This window comes from Nipponia nippon, unplaced genomic scaffold (genome assembly GCF_047370975.1).
Source record: "Nipponia nippon isolate SJK-2023a ecotype South Korea unplaced genomic scaffold, ASM4737097v1 scaffold_19, whole genome shotgun sequence".
Classification (NCBI taxonomy): domain Eukaryota; kingdom Metazoa; phylum Chordata; class Aves; order Pelecaniformes; family Threskiornithidae; genus Nipponia; species Nipponia nippon.
Genome location: NW_028262335.1, coordinates 1,957,675 through 1,977,003, shown reverse-complemented (window position 1 = coordinate 1,977,003; position 19,329 = coordinate 1,957,675). Strand labels below are relative to the sequence as shown.

Genomic DNA, 19,329 nt, shown 5'->3' with positions numbered 1-19,329 from the left:
ACCATGGGCTGCTCCAGCACCATCTCTTATCTCCAAGCACTTCAGGTGCATCCCTGACTTGGTGCTCATGACCTGCTGCCACCAAGCAGGCAGGTAGAGGAGGGTTTTGTCCATCTGGGAGCTGGTTTTGTCCGTCTGGGTCTGACGGATGACGAGCCGTTTCTCTAATGGCTAGAGGGGAAGAAAACGCAATTACCCAAAGTAGGCTTTTGGCAGGACATGGAGGCAGCGGAGTGAGGTCGGTGAAACCTGGGGAAGAGGGGATGAAAGACTGGCTGCTCACATCCAGGGCCCTGCTTTGCTTTTGGTTGCCTCCTCAGAGATGATGTCTGTGCAGTAATTAGCGATGTAAAACATGCACCGGTCTCTTTGTTCCCATTAGGCTTGGCTACGGCTTGAAATGATGCGCAACAGTAGCCCGTGGTTAATTTTACCAAATGTTCACTTTAATTTCATTTAAGACCAGCTGTCTATAAATCTATAGTGCCTATTTACATCACGTGCATATAAATATATATATATTATTCTGTGCTGAGAATAAGGTGACAGATAACAAGGCACTGGTAGGAGCAGCGCACCCTCTGGCCCCCACCCTCCAGCCCTGGGGTGATGTGTGCGGTCAAGCCTGAAGGCTGAATGTTGGCTTGATGCCGAAGGGGCTGACCTTTGAGTGCTACCTCCTTAGGGCTCAAACCTCCCTGCTGTGTTCCTCCACCCTAAAATCCCCCGTGTCTTGCGTGTCCAGGTCAATATTAAACACCCGGTGTGTAAAGCAGCTACTTATTGGGCAGTGCACAGCTGGGAGCCTGCAGTGAGCCGCGGTTTATTTGCATCCGAGCAAGCACGCCTATGTTTAAATACCTCTAAGCAAACGAGTCCACCCAGCTCCTGCTTTCTTCTTCCTTGTGTCTTCAAAGCTGGGTTTACTGGCAGTATCCAAGGGCAATTTCTCTCCTTCCTTACTTATGGGGACTGGTGTGGTGCCTGCTTGATGATAGGTATGGGTAACGTTGTCCTGCTAGCGTTGGTCCCATGCTATGTGGTCCAATGTGGGCTGGCGGCTTCTTCTACCAGTTTCATCATCATGTCATGTCTGAGCCACCATCACTGTTGCACGAGACCCTGGCATGGATCCCTCAAACCTGCGTTTGCGTCATCCCTCCCTCTGGCAGCACCAGGACAGCTGGGAGGAGGTTGCCACGGGGCGATGGGAAGGGCTGCAGCTCCTTGGTCCCAAAGCGTGGTGAGATGTGGTCGGCCAAGAAGCGTATGTGGAAGTGCCGGCCAACACAGTGTACCAGGCTGCCCACCACGGCGCACTGGAACGTGGACAGATTGGGCATGGCGTAGGTGGCACACTGATACCATAGTTTGGCCTTGGCTCCGCAGCGGTAGACACTGATGGCCATGCTGCGGTGGAGGTCGAAGCGGTAGATGAAGCCATTGGCGCTCACCATCTCGGCCGTCTTATCCTTGCCACCGCCGACTGGGCTGACGCTCCAGCTGTTTGAGCGGGCGGCATAACGCAGCAGAACGTAGCGCAAGGTGCCTCCTGTCACGTAGATCTCCCCGTCACACACTGTGGCCATGTGGGCCACGGCAAAGGTGTCATGGGGCAGGGGTGCGGTGAAGGTCCAGCAGTCCTTCCGGGGGTCATAGCGCTCCACTGTGTAGAGGCACTCGCCACCGATGGCATAGAGGTGGCCGTCCAAGGCCACGAGCTTGCAGTGCGGCCGTGCTTGGTTCAGGGGGCAGATCTCCCTCCAGATGTTAGTCAGGGGATCGTAGCAGAAGACACGGTTGGAGGGTCTCTGCATCCGGCCTGTGCCCTCACAGCCAGCCACCACGAAGAGGTAGTTGAACATGCTGCACATGGCGCACCCCCGGGAGACCACCTCTGGTGGCACGTGGCAGAGGTGATGCCAGCAGTCCCCTCTGTCATCATAGTAGCAGAGGCGGCTGGTGTGAAGGCCAGGCTCCTGCACGTTGATGTCTGCCACAGCCACGTACATCTTCCCCTTCATCCTCCGCTGCAGGACAAGCTCCCGCTCACTGGCGTTGAGGCGGCCATAGATGGAAGGTGTCCTCAACACCTGTAGGTAGTTGTTGCTCATCACCTTGTAGGCAGCCTCCTGGAGGTGTCTGAGCTTCTGCGCCTTGGCTGTGCAGAGGACCTCATAGCAGTTCCCCAGGTCCAGGTGGGTGGGTGGTGGCATTTGGAAGAGGTCAGCACTGGCCACCAGCCCTGGCCGGGGGCTTGCAGGCGGCATGCCGGCTGGTGCTGTGACCCCAAAACCCTCCATGGGCAGTTGGAGATGGGGGCTGTCGGCGATCTGGAGGATGCTGTCCTTGCGGCCAGGAGATGGTGGCTCAAGGGAGATTTCCAAGCTCCCTGTAGTTGATGGAGCTATGGAGGAGGTGGTGGGATCCTGCGTTGCTGAAGTTGGGTCCGGTTCCTGGGTTGCAAAGCTCTGCAGCTCTTCATTGACCCGCTCTGAGCTGCGGCGCCGGGATGTTCCCAGAGGGATGTAGGAGAGAGACCTCTTCTTTGATACTGACTGGGAGATGGACTGGACATAGTAGTCGTAGACTTTGCCTTTGAGGCCAGGGACTGGCTGCCCAGCCCCGTCCTTCGCCTGCCGCTCGGCGATGTAGTTCTCCTCCACCTGGATCTTTGCGACTGAGGAGAAAGAGTAGGAGGTGTCTGACCCTGTGTTGCTCGCCGTCATCGTTAGCCCCAGGTCTGAGGTGACACTGAGGGTCTGGATTGTCCCCCTGCACCCCTTGGACTCCCAGATCGTTCCTCCACCGGCCAAATTCTGTTCTGTGCTTTGGGTGTGTCCGTCCCGTGCCATCTGGGCATTAGCAATCCTGGGGGAAAGCCCGGTGGTTGGGGCAAGTGTGCCCTCCTCCCCGCAGCTTCTCAGTGTTCCGGCTGTGTCCCCAGGGCCATAAGAGCTCGGCTCGCTTCCTGGCTCGCTTCCTGGCTTGCTTGCCAGATCACCTCCTAGCTCACTTCCCAGCTTGCTTCCCGGCTCACTTCCCGGCTCGCTTCCTGGCTTGCTTCCCAACTTGCTTCCTGGCTTGTGTCCTGGCTTGCTTCCTGTCTCGCTTCCCGGATCACTTCCCGGCTTGCTTCCTGTCTCGCTTCCCGGATCACTTCCCGGCTCGATTCCTGACTTGTTTCCCAACTTACTTCCCAGCTCGCTTCCCGGCTTGCTTCCCAGCTCACTTCCCCTCCCGGCCATCCCCGCTCTCCTGCAAGTCAGCCCAAGTTCAGAAACCATCTCCTCTCCTTCCTCCTCCTCCTCCTCCTCACCCCTTGGCAGACTTCGATCCCCCCGGGGAAGCGTGTGCTGCATCGCAGGGACGCTCGCTTGACCGCTCGCTTGTGCCTCCCCGCCATCCTTCCTCACCTCCTCACCAAACACCCTTCTCCGTCGCAGACCCACTGCACCATCCCCATCCCGGGCAGCGTTTTCCCTCTGCTCTCCTCCCGCGTCAGCCAGCGGGATTTTGCCCCCGGCGAGCGAGCGGGACTTATAAAACCTGTACGCCAAAGTCAGGAAGAGCAGAGCGGCGGCGGAGAGGACCAGCTTGCCGGCCAGCTGCATGTCGGACTGCCAGGGCAGGGTTACCTGCTGGGGCATTTTTCCATGCCAGGAACACGGAGAAGCCGATTAATGATTGTCGAGCAAGCCCGGAGCGTGGAGCTGAAGGTTTGGGGCAAGGTGACTTTGAGCGGGCAAAGCTGGCAGGAGGTTTCCGGACGAGCTTTGCATGTTTGGGCTGGGCTGGGCTCCGGGGAAAAGGTGCAGCCCAGAGCTGGCGGCACAGAGCCAGCTTTATTAGCCTGGTAAACAGAGAGGCTCAGAGAAAAGCAAAAGGAAGCACAAAGGGAGGAAAAGTATCTCCTCTGAGAACCCGATGGTGCTGCCTCCCTGTTTCTTTTGCTATTTAAAAGGGATCGTGCAATGGAAGGGGAAAATAAGTTGTTTCATCCAGGAAAGGTCCCTCATCCCTGAGCGCAGGCATGGGGAAGGGAGGGAGAAGCAGCCTGGTGCCGGGCAGACCTTCGGTCCGACGCCGAGCAGCTGCTCTGTGGCAGAGGCGGGTGATTAATTTGGTGGCCTTCATTTGCGGCATGCTGGCTAACGAAGGGTGACGGGAAATAGCCCGAAAGCTGCTGGGGCCTCTTTGAGGCCAGCTTGGAAGTGGCAAGGGAATTAAGAGCCGGCGGAAAAGGAGCTGGGGGCTTTGGGAGGGCGAAAACTGGACACCAAAGAGCAATTAAAGGCAGGAGTGAAACTGCAGCTGGTGGCAGCCACGTTCAGAGACCTGCATCCACATGCACAGCGAGAGGGATGAACTAAGGGAAATGAACAAAAGTATCAGGACCAGGAAGAAATTTGGGATGGGAGAGATGTGAGTCGTTGTTTCGAAGTGATGTGCTGCTGTCTGTGGGATGTCCACAGGGATTGGAGTCACTGTGGGGAAACTGAGGCACGGAGGATGCCAGACAGTGTCACGCTTGCTTCTTTCTTCCCCTGGGAAGATGTTGGGGTTGTGTCTGATTCTGATCTGAATTTCAAAGATTTAGGGGAACTGTTGTCCCCGTCGTCCCCGAGGCAGCCGGGTCCCCATGCCTGGACCGCAGCAGGGGGGAGAGGAGGGGGCCTGGGGAATGGCAGCCCTCTGCAACCGACGCTAAGTGAGCTGAATTCAAAGGGATAAAATTAATTTCCTTTTCCCCAAGGGGAATGTCTCACATGCTGAGAGATGCATAAAGAAATGAGGCCCTGCAAGGCAGCAAAGAAACAGCCAAAATGTAGGTGGGGGTGGGTGGCTGCTCCTGTTTGTATGCAGGGACTCATTCCCCGCTACCTTGGTCCTGATCCGGTGGGATTTGCTGGAGAAATGAGCCCAGGGAATGCTAAAACAGCTCCTTGTATGAGGTGTGGGTGCGATGGGGCCTGACTGCATGGGTCAGTGTGGTGGGATGAGGTCTTGCTATGGGTCTTTAATGGGTGGTGAGTGCTTGTGAGCTCACGCCCAGCGTCCGCAGCCTCCCAAACCACCTCCCGTGCAGAAGCTGATCTTCACCAGCCGTTGCATGATCTCGGGCACTGCCTTTTGCGACAGGGAGGAGCATCTGAACCTCCTTGGGCCACGTTCCCCACCTTCACCATCATCTGCAAGCACTGAGATGCCCTCCCTGTCAATGCTGAGATGCTGCTTTTTGCTGGATGGCTTCACACGGGGACCGCGGTGGTGCCGATGGGTGGTTGTATATCTGCCACTAGACTTGCCAGGGATGCTCGTTAGGTGGGGGACCACGTGCTAAATAGTGTAATATTTATATATATGGAAGAAGAGGGGTAAATTCCCTGTGCTGGCTTGGCAGTTGGGGACCCCTGTGCACATCCCTGCTGTGATGTGGGGAGAGCCCACCAGCAGCTTTTAGGGGGATGTTCGGGAAGTTGTCACCTTGTATGGGTGCAGCGTGGGGAAATACAGCAATGAAGAGGCTGGGGGAATAAGGTTATTTAGATTGAGCTGGACTGATGCATCCTGCACGGTTGTGTCTTGGTCCAGGGGCCAAAACACCAGGCAAAACCCACCCAGCCACTCCCCTCCATCCTATTTGGCACGGGGACCCAAAATCCATCATTGAGGCGCTTGGTCCGGCCAAAACCTCGGGGACGGCGTATGCCTCCTGCCTGCAAACCTGGAGGGTCCCAAAGCTGAGCTGGAGTCGGGGTAATGGGGATGTGCATTGAGGCTGGGCAGGTGTTTTGGGGCTCGGCTAATTGGCAAAGGGTCTGGCCACCCATGCATGGCCACGACCTTGGGTTTCTTCATCTCTCACTGCCGCGGTTTTTAATGTGCAGGTAGAGCTGCAAAGATCCTTGCGTTCGTGAGCTGGGAAATATGAATTATGCATGCCCTTGGTGGCCTCGTGAACCCGGCCACGGCAGTAACTGTGCCCAGTAATGAGGTAGGGGAGGCAGGGGAAGCACCAAGCAAAGCCTGCCATCGCTCCCACTGGCATTCCCAGCCCCGTCGAGCGGGAACATCCCTGGTTTTGTGCCCCCCACTCTAATATCCTAAAGGGCTGGGGGCCTGGATGTGCTGCATCCTTGAAAGATGCAGGGCTGGGCTGCCAAAACCCTGACTCTGAGCGTGGTTATCCTTGTCGTCGGTGGGTTTTTATGGACCTTGGGATGGTGAAACACGGAGTGCAGGGGGAGGCGAGGGCATTTTCGGCAGGCAGCGTGCTCTGGGTGCTGTTGCCTTCACAAACGGCAGGATGGGGGGGACCAGAGCCTGACAGCCGAGCTCGAGCTACGGGGAATGAAGTCAGGAGGGCGGATCCTCGCGGTAAAAATGCAGGTCCAACGTGTAAATGTATATTTATCTATGCCTTGCGGTAAGGAGGATGAGCGGCAGTGTAAGGGAGCAGGGGATGCGGCCGTGGTGTCTGCGAGCAGTCGTGACGTCTCGGCACTTGTGACTCTAATTGAATGTAATTGCCTCTTCCAAATTTTGCTAAAACCTTTTCAAAGTCCCCTGAAATTAGGGAACATCGATAACGCCGCTCCTTGGGGTTTTCAGCTCGCGTCATCCCTAAGAAGCACGATTAATTTTTTACAAGCTAATCATATCTCTTAGGCAGGTTGTCAGCCGTGGATCTGTCATCTCTCATCAATAATGAAACAACCTGAGCAGCTCTTTCCCCCTCCAGCCTCCTGCATTATTCACCGCCAGGTCCTCAAACAACGGGGTGTGTGGTAGGGGGAGCCAGGGATTCAATTGATGTCCTTTTTAATTACCTGTAGGAAGGTGGATGGGGACGGGGAGGCAGGGCTCGTAAGTGGAGGATGAGAGGGGCAGGAGGTGAAGGCAGGGTCCAGCACGGTATGGGAGGTTTTCTTTGGATCGCTGCTTTGGTGGGGTGGCATCTCTCCATGTCCCTCGCCTTGGGGTCACTTTGGGAAAGCAGGTAGCATCTCTGCCCAAAATGAGGAGCGATGCCCATGTCCCCTGCGGTCATCGCTTTGGCTGTGCTGGTGCTGAGAGGATCCCATCCTATACCCTGATCCGTCACCATGGGAAAGAGCTAAGCATCCCAAATGCACACAGAGGGGTGGATTTGGGATGCAGGACCTCTGAGCCCACTGGTCCTCTCCCAGCTGCTGGATGGGGAGGTCATGTCACTCTTGAGATGCCGCCAAGCAGAGCCAGTTGATGGTGGCACTGCCTCTCTAATGCTCCTCATTTCCATGGTTCCGGGCTAAAATCACCACATTTGCATTTAAATGGAGGTTTGGGCGTCTATAAATCCCTATTTTTGAAGCGAGAAGGCCTAATGGTTGTTTAATCATGTTGGGACGAGGCCCCTGGAGCATCTCCAATCCAGCGAGGAGGGTAAGAAACATCCATGCCGTGGTGGGGGGGCTCTCCTGCCTGCTCGGTAGCATGGGGGTAAACTGAGTCACGCAGATTTCCCTAAAAAATGACAGTTCCCCTAAAAAATGAAGGTTCTCTTTGCACCCAGGGAGATGCAATGGGCTGGAGCAGTGAAAGTGGTTGGGGGGAAGAGAGCAAGGGGGGGATTCAGGCAGCTGGTCCGAAGGGATTCGGGTGCTCGGATGCTGTTGCTTTGGGATGAAAGCGGAGCCGCTGATCCTCCTACATCCCAGCCAGCCCCAGTCTGTCCCTGCATTGCTGCCAGTCCAAATTATTGAGTGCGGGAAGAAACTCCTGAGCTGCCGTGTGTTTGTTCGGCTCCTTTGAGGCTGGGAAATCGCTTGCAGCGAGGCTGGCAATGGCGCATGGTAGGGACTGAATCTGCTTAATAATAATTAATCATAATAGCAATAATAATGCTTAGCACTCGTACAGGGCTTTGGAAAGACGAAGCACTGCATGGCTGCTGGCTAATCCTCTAGGATTAAGAGCTCCTGGAGGAAAAGGCAGGGGAGCACCCCGTCCTTGGGCTCCTCTCCCCCACCACTGTGTCCGCTCCCCAGGGATCCTGGCCTGGGGCTGGATGCCCTTGGGGCACTTTGGGGAGGGAAAGTAGCCGGGCAAACCACCGGCATCCTCCAGCACTGGGCAGGATTGGGGCAAAAACCACCTGGTTTTTGCAGAGAGCCATCCCACAGCAGGATTAACGCTGGACTGGGATGTGCCCAGCGGCATGGGGTACCGTAGGAATGACCAGGATCTGGCCGTGCTTCACCGTTATCTGTTTCCACGGCAACAATTAGCCAAGAGGGATGGGGAGGATGGGATGGACCAAACGTGGGCACAGCGCTTAAAACTCGGCTGGTGCCTCCGCGCCAGCGCTGCCTGACGGGATGCGTGCTGCCTGCTCATGTGTGAGCGCTGACATTTTGGGTTGGGAGCCGTCTGTCACTAGAGATTGACCGTCCAGCCCGGGACAAGTGTTGTACACGGCTCCCGTCTTCCAGCAAAGCCGATTTGCCCCAACCAAGGTCCCGGGGTGTAAGGCCAGTGATCCGCGGCTTTCGGGCTCCTAGCACCACCGTCCGCGTGTAGGACTCATCCCCAACGTCCCGCATGCTGGGGACACGTGCAGTCTCTACCCCGGGGAGCTGAGACCTGGAGCAGCTCGGTGCAGTGGGAATGGTGTAAATGGATTTTTCCAGGGGAAATCTGACCCTTGCATAATAGACGACCCCCCCGCAAGACCTTGCAAAGCCTTTGGGTACCCCAAAATGGTTCTGGGTACCCTAGCACAAGGCAAAACATTAAGCACAGCCTTCTACCGGGGAGATTTTTCTTTTTCCTTTTAATTAAATTGTCTGAGGAAGCCAAGACACAGACAGAAAGAGACCGAGACTGTAAATAGTATAGAAAAAAAAAAAAAAAGAGAGAGCGAGAGAACCGATTGACAGAGGTGTAAATGCCAGGTGGAGCCGTACAGAGGAAGAGGAGGAGGAAGAGGCAGGCGAAGCTTCACGTTAGCTCCAGGATCACTGTTAGGGTGAGTGCCAAAACTAGTCTGAAGCCACAGCGGCCAGTAAGTGAACCTAGGCGGGAGGAGAAAAGGGATGGGGAGTTTAGGGAGCCGTGTCTCGCTGCTTGGCTTCGGAGCAGGATGGGGTCACCACCTTTTTTGGGGGGGATTCCCCCTCCTAAACTTGCTATGGAGCATGTGCGGGGCAGGCAGCAGGTCAGGGATGCTGCGGGGAGCATCCATGGGGCCCCTTTTGGTGCAAAGACATCCCTGCTGCTGAGGGCAAGGGCTTGGGGTGATGCAAGGGGGGATGCTCTCTGCACGGTCCTGCCCTCCCTGGGGGGGGTTCAGGTCAAAATACCACTCCCACCACTCACCGTTGGAGTCCTCTGTTCCTCTGGGAATATTTGGGTTTTCTAATGGGAAAGAAATTGTAGAGAGACAGTTTTATTAGGGGAAGGTGAGTGAGGATTTGTGGAGGGAGGGGTGACCCCAGCGACTGCCATACCGAAAACGATGAGCCGGGTGTGGGTGTCGGTGGAGCCCAGGGGGTTCTGGGCGGTGCAGCGGTACATGGAGCCGTTGAGCTCGGCTGGCACCCTCTCCAGCACCAGCTCCTTTCCGTCATGTTCAGCGCTGCCGTCGAGGAGCCGGCTCCCCACCCGGGTCCAGGTGAAGAGGGGCTCGGGGAAGACTTCATTCTGTGGGGAGATGGGGAGCTGTGAGAGGGGTGTACGGGGGTGAGTAAGCCCTGCCTCATGCCTGGAGCAAGGACGGGGTACAGCTGAAACGCCCAGGGGTGCACCAATGTAGGGACCATGATGCAACCCAAGGCCACCAGGCCAAGCCCACAAAGTGCTGGTGTGGATGCAAGGTTGTCTGTTGGCACGGCATCGCCCCACGGCAATGGGGATGGATGGGGATGCTGACCTGGAAGCCCTGCACCAAGATCCGCACGGTATCTCCAACACGGGCTCTTGTCGGTGTCATCGTGATCTTCGGGCCCTTGGGAGCAACTGCAAGGGAAGGGGACAAGAAGGGACATCAGCCGAGCGAGGGGTTCCCAGTGCTGGTGGGTGCCCTTGGCTGGGGTTAATAATGGTTTGAGGAATGATTATGGTGAGGGGGTGGCACGGTGTGTGCCAGCCGGAGGGGAGTTGATGGCTGGGTGATTGATGGACAGGCTGATGGACGACCAAATGATTGACAGACAGGTAGGCAAGGACCCCACAGGCGAATGAACGGGAAGACTGCGAGATTGATAGATGACTGGAATGGGATGCATTGATGGTGAAGGACATATTTCCTCATCAAGCCTCGCTCTGCTCAGAAACAGGGGTCAAGAGGGGTCAGGCTGGTTTGAAGCCATGGAGATGGGCACCTCAGAAAAAGCATCCCCAGGACAAGGTGTCCTCGGTGAGTCATGCACAAGTGCTGTTAGCATGGGAGACAGCCACAAAGCCTTGCTGGCACAAAACGCCAAGGAGGCCTGTAAAGAGGAGGGGATCCCTTTTCCCACACCAGACTTGGGGTGCCTTTGCCTGGTGCATTGAGGGGGAAGCAGTGATGCAGCCAGCCATGGTGGGGTGACACCACGCTGGGTCTGCTCTTTGCTCCCAACTGGGTCAGGGTTGCGTGGATGTCCTTTGTGGGCCATGGGTGGGATGGGACAGCCGCAGGAGCTGCCTGGGCTTTGCATGGAAGGAGGCTTTTGCAGGCTTGAAGGGGAAAATGGGCAGGAGGGAGGCTGTGCTTTGCCAAAAGTGGGGGTGTCACCCTTCATATATTCAAGCGCTGCCGTGGATGGGACAGGATGAGCCTTGACATCACCCTAGCACGACACAAAGGGACAAACAGCCACCAGAAAGCACATCAGTCTGCGGTGGTGGACACTGGCCCTCGGAAGGGGCATCCGCGCCCCAGGATGCTCTGCACAGACATGGCCCAGAGACCACGATTGTGCGCCTGGACTGCAATATCCATGCAAGACCCAGCCCTCTGGTGTTAAAGTGGGGTGATGGGCTGCAGATGATTACACCATGCTATGGTCTGTACCGAAAGACAGCTTTCTGTACCGAAGCAAGTGGTTTGTCTTGGTTTCAATGCAGCTTTTATTGAGAGTATGTATAGTACATATATATACTATTTATATATAGGGAGGAGGTTAATGGGGGAGCTGCTGTGATGGTGCCAAAAGCCTGCATGTGGACAGTGGCGGAGGAGCACCCAGTGAGGTGCATAGGCTGGAGGCATCTTAAGGGATGAGGAGGGCTGTGGATTTGGGGGAGCAGTGTGGGGGGTGAGCTTTGCTTTTACATATGTTGGAGCCACTGGGCACCTATCAAAGTCTTGGCCTCATGGGCAGACCCAGAGAGTGGACACCTAAGGTGTGAAAAATGCAGGACTTACTTAGGTTATTTTTTGGCTGGTTGTATGCTGGGAGAGAGCTTTAATGCTTGGTGGGAAGGAACAGATAATGGAGGGCCATCTATTAGCAAGAGAGCTGCTGCCCTCCTTGTTGACTGCCAACCTCCCACTGACCTCCTCATTGCCACCAACCTCCCACTAATTGAGGTGGTTGATGAGCTGAAGGAAAAGAGACTGAGCACCAGCACTGAGAAGCTTGTGCACACTGAAGCCTGCGCCAAAGACGGGTGGAAAGCCAATGAGGTGAAGCTCTCCAGGAGATGGAGCGTCATTGCCGATGCAGTGAGCCAAGTGCCCTACTTGGCCAGGAGCAAAGCCCAGTCTTCTCCACCAGGCTCGAGGGGAGGAAGGCTGAAGCAGCCTACCCCAGGAGGATGCCCCGAAGCTGGGAGGGTGCCCACCAGCTGAGCTGGTGGAGAGCTCAGCCTCTTCTGACGGGGAACCAGGAGAACGGAGGGGAGCTCCAGCCTCACCTGGGGGCTAGCTGACCCGCCAAGGTGGGGGAGAAGTGAGGGGCCCCACTAACTCTGTTCACCAGCTCCCATGGTCACTTGGGGAGCTTTTGCTCTTCTAGGGTCCTGGGCATGCTGGGAGCCAATGGGGTGGCCCTGGCCTCAATCTCACCACCCTATCACAGCTGGGGCCTCATCAGCCCCACAGGCTGCCCCTAAGCAGCAAGCCCCACTGGGCTGAGTTGGGTGGTGACAGCCAACAAGGGTCATGGCATGTCCTCAGGTCTCTTGGGACTGGGTATAGATGGATGGAAGCAATGTCACTATGGGATGAAGATGTCCTCCCCTGCCCCAACATGACCCCAGTCCAGAGGAGCTCCTCCATCCCATCCCCTCCCAGAGTTACACCCCATAGGAGGTAACATTAAGGGGCTACCAAATTCCTCACCTGCCCTGCAGGCAACCAAGGCAAAGACCCACTAAACACCAGGTCCCCCAACAGAGCCCCACCCCCGGCTTTAACACCCCCTCCCTGCTCATCCTTGCACCCAGCACAGCCCTGGCTCCCCCCCCCGACCAGCTCCTCATTGTCCCCCCGGTCCTATGCCTCCCCCCTATATGCCAACACCCATCCCCTTCTCACCGAGAGGGCTTCTCCCAGCACAGCCCCCCCCCAAAATCTAGGGCTGTGTCTGCATTACCCCCTGCCACTGACACCGCTGCCTTGCTCTGATACCCCAGTAACCTCAATTCCCCCTTACCAGCCCCCCACATCACCCCAAACCCCCACTGCCAGATTCAACAGCCCCCTCCCAGCCCTCTATCAACCCAGCAAATGCCATGGGGGGGGGGGCCCCCAGCACCCCCCTCTGCAGGGCCAGGCCTTGCTCCCCTTCACGGGGCACCCTGAGGCTATGAGGACTTGGGGCACAGTAGCCCCACAGCCTCTTTCCTTACCTCCCCCATGCACAAGGGACTCTGCACCCCATAGACCCCAGGACTCCCCTCCCAAGCACCCCTATTGCTAGCACCTAACCCCAGCTCGCCTTCCCCGAAACTGCCCTTGCCCTCCTGCTCCCCACAGCCCCGCCATGCTCTGTCTCCCCTATAACACACAGCAAACCCCTTCTCTTGCCTGATGGATCCCCCCCAAAACCCGCTGCCCTCACCTCTACTTTTGTGGAGACCCGGCATCGCCACCTCCTATTATCGTGCAGCCCTATGTGGCACCCTGCTTTGGCTCGTGGGTGCCTGAAAACCCCCAAAAGAAAGGCAGGCAAAAGGGCAAAAATGCAACAAGTGCCAAAAAAGAAAAGGGAAAAAAAGCGCAAAAAATTTGAAAAAAAGGCAAAAAAAAAAATTGCAAAAAAATTTGCAAAAAAAAAGGCAAAAAAAAATTACCAAAAAATGCAAAAGAAATTGCAAAAAGAAAGGCAAGAAGTGCAAAAAAAAAAACCCCAGGAAACCGCCCTCCCCCCCAACCCAGCCGCGGTGGCTGCGCTTACCGAGCGTCACCTCGGACTGCATGGGCATGGAGAGCGCCGGGTGCTTCACCTCGCAGCTGAAGAGCGCCTCGTTGTCGATTTGCGGGTTCAGGGTCCAGGTGAGGGTGGCCCGCGCCTCCACCGTCCCATCGCTGACGGGCGCGTGCGTGTGGCGGAAATAGTAGATGGGCTCCGCCACGTGCACCCATCGCGGGAACTCCCGGCTCACCACTGTTTCGGGGATAGTTTCGGTGACAGGACCCCGCTCGGCTGCCAGCCCCCGGGGGGGGTCCGCCGTGGCCAGGGGTCGCCCGCCTCCCATCTCCCCGTCGGCCGCCAGCGATTTCGGCACCTTGGTGTCATCCAGGTCGCGGTGAAGGAGGTTACGGGGTGCCCAGCTCCCGGCACTGGCCGGCAGCTCTGGCAGCGGGGTGGCCTCAATGGGTTCCCCGTCCCGCTTGAAGTACACCTGCGTGGGGACAAAAGGGAGAGTGAGCTTGGTGGGGACAGCCACCACCCCGGCCATCCCCAGCATCCCATCCCCTTGGGTAGCACTGGATGGAGCTCCTTCCCAAGGTCCCTATGGAAAGATGCTGCAGGGCAAGATCTGGGTAGCAGGCAGCTATTTATTTGCCTTATTTTGCCTCCAAAAGCGGCACATATATATAATATATTTTAATATATATATTTTTTTAATGTTTGCCTCATATATATGAAAGATAAATCCCTCCAGGGGCTCACCAGTGGGGCGGGCTTGCCACCGGAGACCACACACACCAGGGTGAAGTTCTGCGCCTGGTAGCGGCTGAAGGGTGCTGGTGTGTCGGCAGCGAGCACCGAGATGGACGTCGGAGGAGCTGCCGGGGAGCAGAGCCGGGGCGTTAGCACGGTGTCCTCGACACCTAACCATCTCCATCCCCATCCTTATACCCATCTTTGTTCCCGTCCCCATCCCTATCCCTGTCCTCGTCTCCATCCTCATCTCCATCCCCATCCCTGTCCCCGTCCCCATCCCTGTCCTCATTCTCATCCCTGTCCTCGTCCCCATCGCCATCTCCATCCCCCTCCTTATCCCCATCCCCGGGGATGGGAAAATGAGCCCAATCCCTGCTGACCTGAGACCCTGCAGCCCTTTCCCCTCCAGTCCCACCCAGCCGGGGGCTGTACTCACCCATCACATTGAGGAATATGTTCCCGGAGGCCAGGACCACTTTCTCCCGCGTGGCTCGGTCATAAATCCCCACGTGACACTCGTAGGGACCGTTGTCTGAAATGCGAACCTCGGGGAGGCTGGGGAGGAGAAACAGGGCTCACCACTTGCTCCCCGCTCCAGCCTGACCCCATTTTCCTGGGGGATGCAGCAGTCAGCATCTGGATATCAAGGCATTGGATGGGGTTGCTTTTCGCCAGCGACGGGGATCAATAAACTATTAATAACTGCAAAGGCTGCAGGAGAGAGCTGTGTAATGCGGTTTAGCAGCTGGAGTTTACTGGCACTGACAGTTCCTCGGGAGGGTAAGTAATTGCATTATTGAAAGGAGAAGCGTACGGGAGGTAAAGGCACCACCGAGAGCAAAAACCCGCGAAGCGTGGACATTAAACGCCTGCAAAATGCTGCTGTTAAAGGCTCAGCACTGGACGTTACAGACCGCTGGGCAATGTAACGGCTGTAGCAAAGTGTGGCAGATAGAAAACATCAAAAGCCCAAACTCCAAGCAAACCCAGAGCACGCTTCGATTGATATATTATCTAGATTCCTTAAATATATATATATATATACAAAAAAACCAGGAGAGGAATTGATGTGCAAAAGGATTGGTGCCACTGGAGGTGGAAACGCTTACACCGGCTGCAAAGGAGCCGCTTTGCCAGGTGGCAGCATCATCCCACCTCGCCGGCTGGCAGCATCATCCCACCTTGCCAGCCGGCATCATCCCACCTCGCCGGCTGGCAGCATCATCCCACCTTGCCAGCCGGCATCATCCCACCTTGCCGGTTGGCAGCATCATCCAATCTCACCAGCAACATCATCCCGCCTTGCCGGCCAGCATCATTCCACCTTGCCGGCTGGCAGCATCCCACCTCTCCGCCTGGCAGCATCATCCAACCTCACAGGCAACATCATCCCACCTTGCCGGCTGGCAGCATCATCCCGCCTCACCGGCAGCCTCATCCTGCCTCCCCAGCTGGCAACATCCCATCACAGCAAGAAGGATGGGGGCAACTCCCACACGGAGCTCCCGGCAAGGCACCTCCAGCTTAAAAACTCCCTCACTTTTCCAGGCAAACCCAGGCGTGTGCCTCGCGGGGCATCCCCAGCGGGGGGGACCATGGCGCTGGCTTGCTGGATCCTTTCCGAAAGCCCCTGGCTGCCTTCCCGTGCCTCCTCCTCGCCGTGCGAGCCCCCTGCCAGCACAAACGAGCCCCCGTCGAAGTGAACAGTTGCTTGGCAGCTCCTTTTAATGGTCGCGACGCTTTCAACTAAGCCTCCGCCATCTGTTCCAGCCTCTAATTACCCACGCACGGAGCAGGAAATCATCCACGCCCTTCGTTAGCGGCACGCAGGAGCGGTGCTGGTGGTTTCGGTCCCCATCAAGCTGGGGACCCTCTCCATCACTGCCCCTCGCTGTGGGGGACAAGCCCTTTGGGTTTGTGCATGGATTTGGGTGTAAAATCATCCTAATTGCGGCACTTTGAGGTTTCTGCGATCAGTAGGGACTAGAAAGAGGGGACCCCCAGCCCTGCAAAGCCAAAACGCTGCCTGTCGTGTCCTTTGCGTCCTCTAAGCATGCTGGAAATAAAGAAAAAATTATATAGATATTCATAAAGCAGTGCCTTACTCGACGAGGGTGGGTTTTTAATCAGAGGAGGGGAAAAAAAAGCCAGGGTTGGATATCTCCCGGCTTTGCTCTTCACATCTGAACGGGCAGCGTTCAAAGCCGGTATGAAAAGAGGCAGCCCCGGCAGCCCTCTGCGCCGCGCAGATAAGAGCCGCGCTGCCCGGGATAACGCTCTGTGGGACGGCCCTGACGTGACCGTGCCATTACAAAGATTACAAAAAAGCTGAAAAGCCAGAAGGGTAAAATGAAAGGGAGAGAAAACCTGAATGGAAACGGCCAGAAAGCGACTGACCCATCACCAAACCCTTCCCAATATTGCTCCTCTTCTTCACCAGAGCCCAAAATAAGGCAGGACCCCCCATTGCCCCCCCCAAAAAGCATCAAGCCAATGATTCAGAAAACAAGCTCTTTTCATACCCTCTTAGAAACATCTCCTTTCTCCCCAGGCGTGTTGTTGTTTTCCTCTGAAAACAACCGCGTGAAAAGACTTTTACCGCCAACATCCCCAGCTCCATGGATGATTTGCCGGCGCCGTGCTGACGATTACCGATGCTTTTAAGTGCTTGGTCCTAGGGCGGTGAAATTTTCTGCTCGCAAATTCTATTAGTTCTACAATACGTGGTGAAAGGGAGAAAAAAGGAGGTTTCTGAGCCAAAAAAAAGCATCTGCTTTGCCTCGCCAGGATGGTGCCATGTCCTTGCCCCTTGCTCAAGGGATGCTCGTGGTCGGGATGTCTCGTTCCATGCATGGGGGGATATTTCATTCTGGTTTAATTCCCCAACTTTCCCGGCGCTCTGTGCTAGAGGAGAGCAATGGCTAAATCCAGCGCCGAGCAAAACTGCTGGGTTTATGGCAGGAAAGCAAGGTTGCTGAGTTAGGGAATGTGTAATCCGTTTGTGAAGCCGCCAAAACGTCTTCTAAACAATAATTAGTCGTGTCAGAAATTTGTACAACATCCGAGGGAGCGGCTGAGCGGAGCTTGTGCTACATGGGAAAACAGAACTCCAGAAGCGGAGCAGTCCCTGAGCATCTCCTGAACATCCACCCCCCTGAGCCACCTCTGATCATCACCTGAGCATCCTCCGAGCATCCTCCGACCCTCCTGAGCATCCTCCGAGCATCCTCCGACCCTCCTGAGCATCCTCCGAGCATCCTCCAACCCTCCTGAGCATCCTCTGAGCAGCCTCTGACCCTCCTGAGCATCCTCCGAACAACCCCTGAGCATCCTCCTGAGCAGCCTCTGATCATTGCCTGAGCAACCTGAGCAGCTCCTGATCTTCCTGAGCATCATCTGAGCATCCTTTGAGCAACCCCTGAGCATCTCCTGACCCTCCCCTGAGCAACCCCTGAGCATCTCCCGAGCAACCCCTGAGCATCTCCTGCGCCTCCCCTGAGCAAGCTCTGCGCATCCTCCTGAGAAACCCTTGAGCATCCCCTGAGCATCTCCTCTCCAGCCCTGCTTTCCTCCTTCATCTCCACCCCGTATTCAGATTTATTCCCATGCAGCCATCCAACACCCTTGCTCTTGCTTATTAAAAAAAAAATAGCTCTGAGTGTAGCAGAAAAACCTGCAAAAACACCCCAAAAATTCAAATTCCAAAGAATTAGAAAGAATTTCACACTTGCACACACGCTCATCTGACGGGATGAGCCATGCCGAGCCCTTTCCAACCCGTACACGGACATTCGCAGGTGCAAAGCATCGCATCACCTTGAGGAAACAACTGTGTTCTCCCCACCATGCACAGAATTTTTATTACCCCACGCTGGCAAAAACGAGCTTCGAAATCCCATTAACAAATTCTAATTTAAAAAGGAAACAAAGAAAAAAAAAAAGTGAAAAATAATTACATCACCCCAGCCTTTTTGCCTTGAATTAAGTCTCCCCCTGACATTTTTTTCAGGCTCCAGTTTTGTTTTTATAACACCAGCAATAAAGCAAGTGTGTAATTAGTAATAAAGCTGACACTCCTGCAAGTGATTTCGCACTTGGAAGAAAAGCAAAGACAAGCTTCCACACCGCCTGGTTTTTATATATATATATATATATATATATATATACACCTTTTTTTTTTTTTTTCTCCCCAAGCCTTGTTTTTCTCTGCCCGTTTTAACCCCTGGAAATCTCCATCGATGTCACCTTTTCCCTAGGGACAAGCAGGACCATAGGGACAGACCTGGGATATTTGGTGACAGCGCATTAAGAGACGATAATTTCTTTGCAACGCAATGCAACCCCACCGACAGCCAAAGAGGACACACAGAGTATTGCCATAATACCCTCAACCGCCCCAAAATGGGGACCAAATCCTAAAAACAGGCATTAAAAAGCAGCCAACATGTCAAAGGAGGTGATATCGGGGTGACTTACCGCACGGTGGACTGGTAGACCAGATCCTCCCTCTTCCGATAATTCTCCATGTGCGAGAAATTGGTGGAGAACATGGCATCGAAGGTGAAGATCTTCTGCTTGATGGTGCCACCGTCGGTGACCTGCAAAAAAAATAAACCTCTATGAGACGCCCGCGGCCACTTTTGCAAATGCACGAGCAGCTTTGCACCCGCTTTTTAGGTTTTTTTAGAAGATTTTTAATGTTTTTAACATTTTTAATGTAAATATTTTTATTTTTAAGATATTTATCTTTACTATTCTTATTTTTAATAGTTTTATTAAGATTCAATAAATATTATTTATTTATTATGAGCCTGCTGAGATTAAAAGCAAACCCCGCACGTTTCTGTCTGGTTATCACGTCGCCAACTCCCACCTCCAGCCGCTCGCTGGGGTTGTAATTTTTAAGTGGAAAAAGGCTCTTTTTAGGACCGGGGAGGACTCGGTTCTTCCCTGCGTCCCCCAATGCCTTTAGATTTATCTCCCCCTCTTGCGAGGAGCAAGGTTTAGTACAAAATGAAGGAGGAAAAGGCAGAGGAAAGCAATGCCGATGGGCGTTTTGGGGCTACAACAGCTCAGATGGATCCATCAGAGGGTTCGAATAGTCTTTTTTTAAAAGGCCAGGCACGGGAGAAGGGGATTTTGGGGATTAACCCCCCAAAACCAGCATCTCTCAGGAGGAGACCGCACTCTCCCCACCCAGCACTTCTCTCCCCCCTTGGGTAAAACTCAACTTTGACTCCAAATT

At 55.1% G+C, this 19,329-nt stretch overlaps 2 protein-coding genes across 2 annotated transcripts in view; both read right to left on the bottom strand.

The window, feature by feature from the left end:
• Nucleotides 1-333: 333 nt before the first annotated feature.
• KLHDC7A (kelch domain containing 7A) lies at nt 334-3,650 on the bottom strand. The gene has a single exon (XM_009463442.2). The coding sequence runs from the start codon at nt 3,648-3,650 to the stop codon at nt 1,137-1,139; it is 2,514 nt and encodes an 837-aa protein (XP_009461717.2). The 3' UTR covers nt 334-1,136.
• Nucleotides 3,651-8,799: 5,149 nt separating this feature from the next.
• The window catches only part of IGSF21 (immunoglobin superfamily member 21), a 40,945-nt gene continuing 30,415 nt past the window's right edge, over nt 8,800-19,329 (bottom strand). The window contains exons 3-10 of the mRNA XM_087755333.1: nt 18,561-18,682; nt 14,521-14,639; nt 14,091-14,206; nt 13,371-13,818; nt 9,917-10,002; nt 9,495-9,687; nt 9,364-9,402; nt 8,800-9,059 (exon numbers count right to left, since the gene is read on the bottom strand). Coding sequence (XP_087611459.1) covers nt 8,986-9,059; nt 9,364-9,402; nt 9,495-9,687; nt 9,917-10,002; nt 13,371-13,818; nt 14,091-14,206; nt 14,521-14,639; nt 18,561-18,682 — 1,197 coding nt within the window. The 3' untranslated portion in view covers nt 8,800-8,985. The remainder of the gene's footprint in view (nt 9,060-9,363; nt 9,403-9,494; nt 9,688-9,916; nt 10,003-13,370; nt 13,819-14,090; nt 14,207-14,520; nt 14,640-18,560; nt 18,683-19,329) is intronic.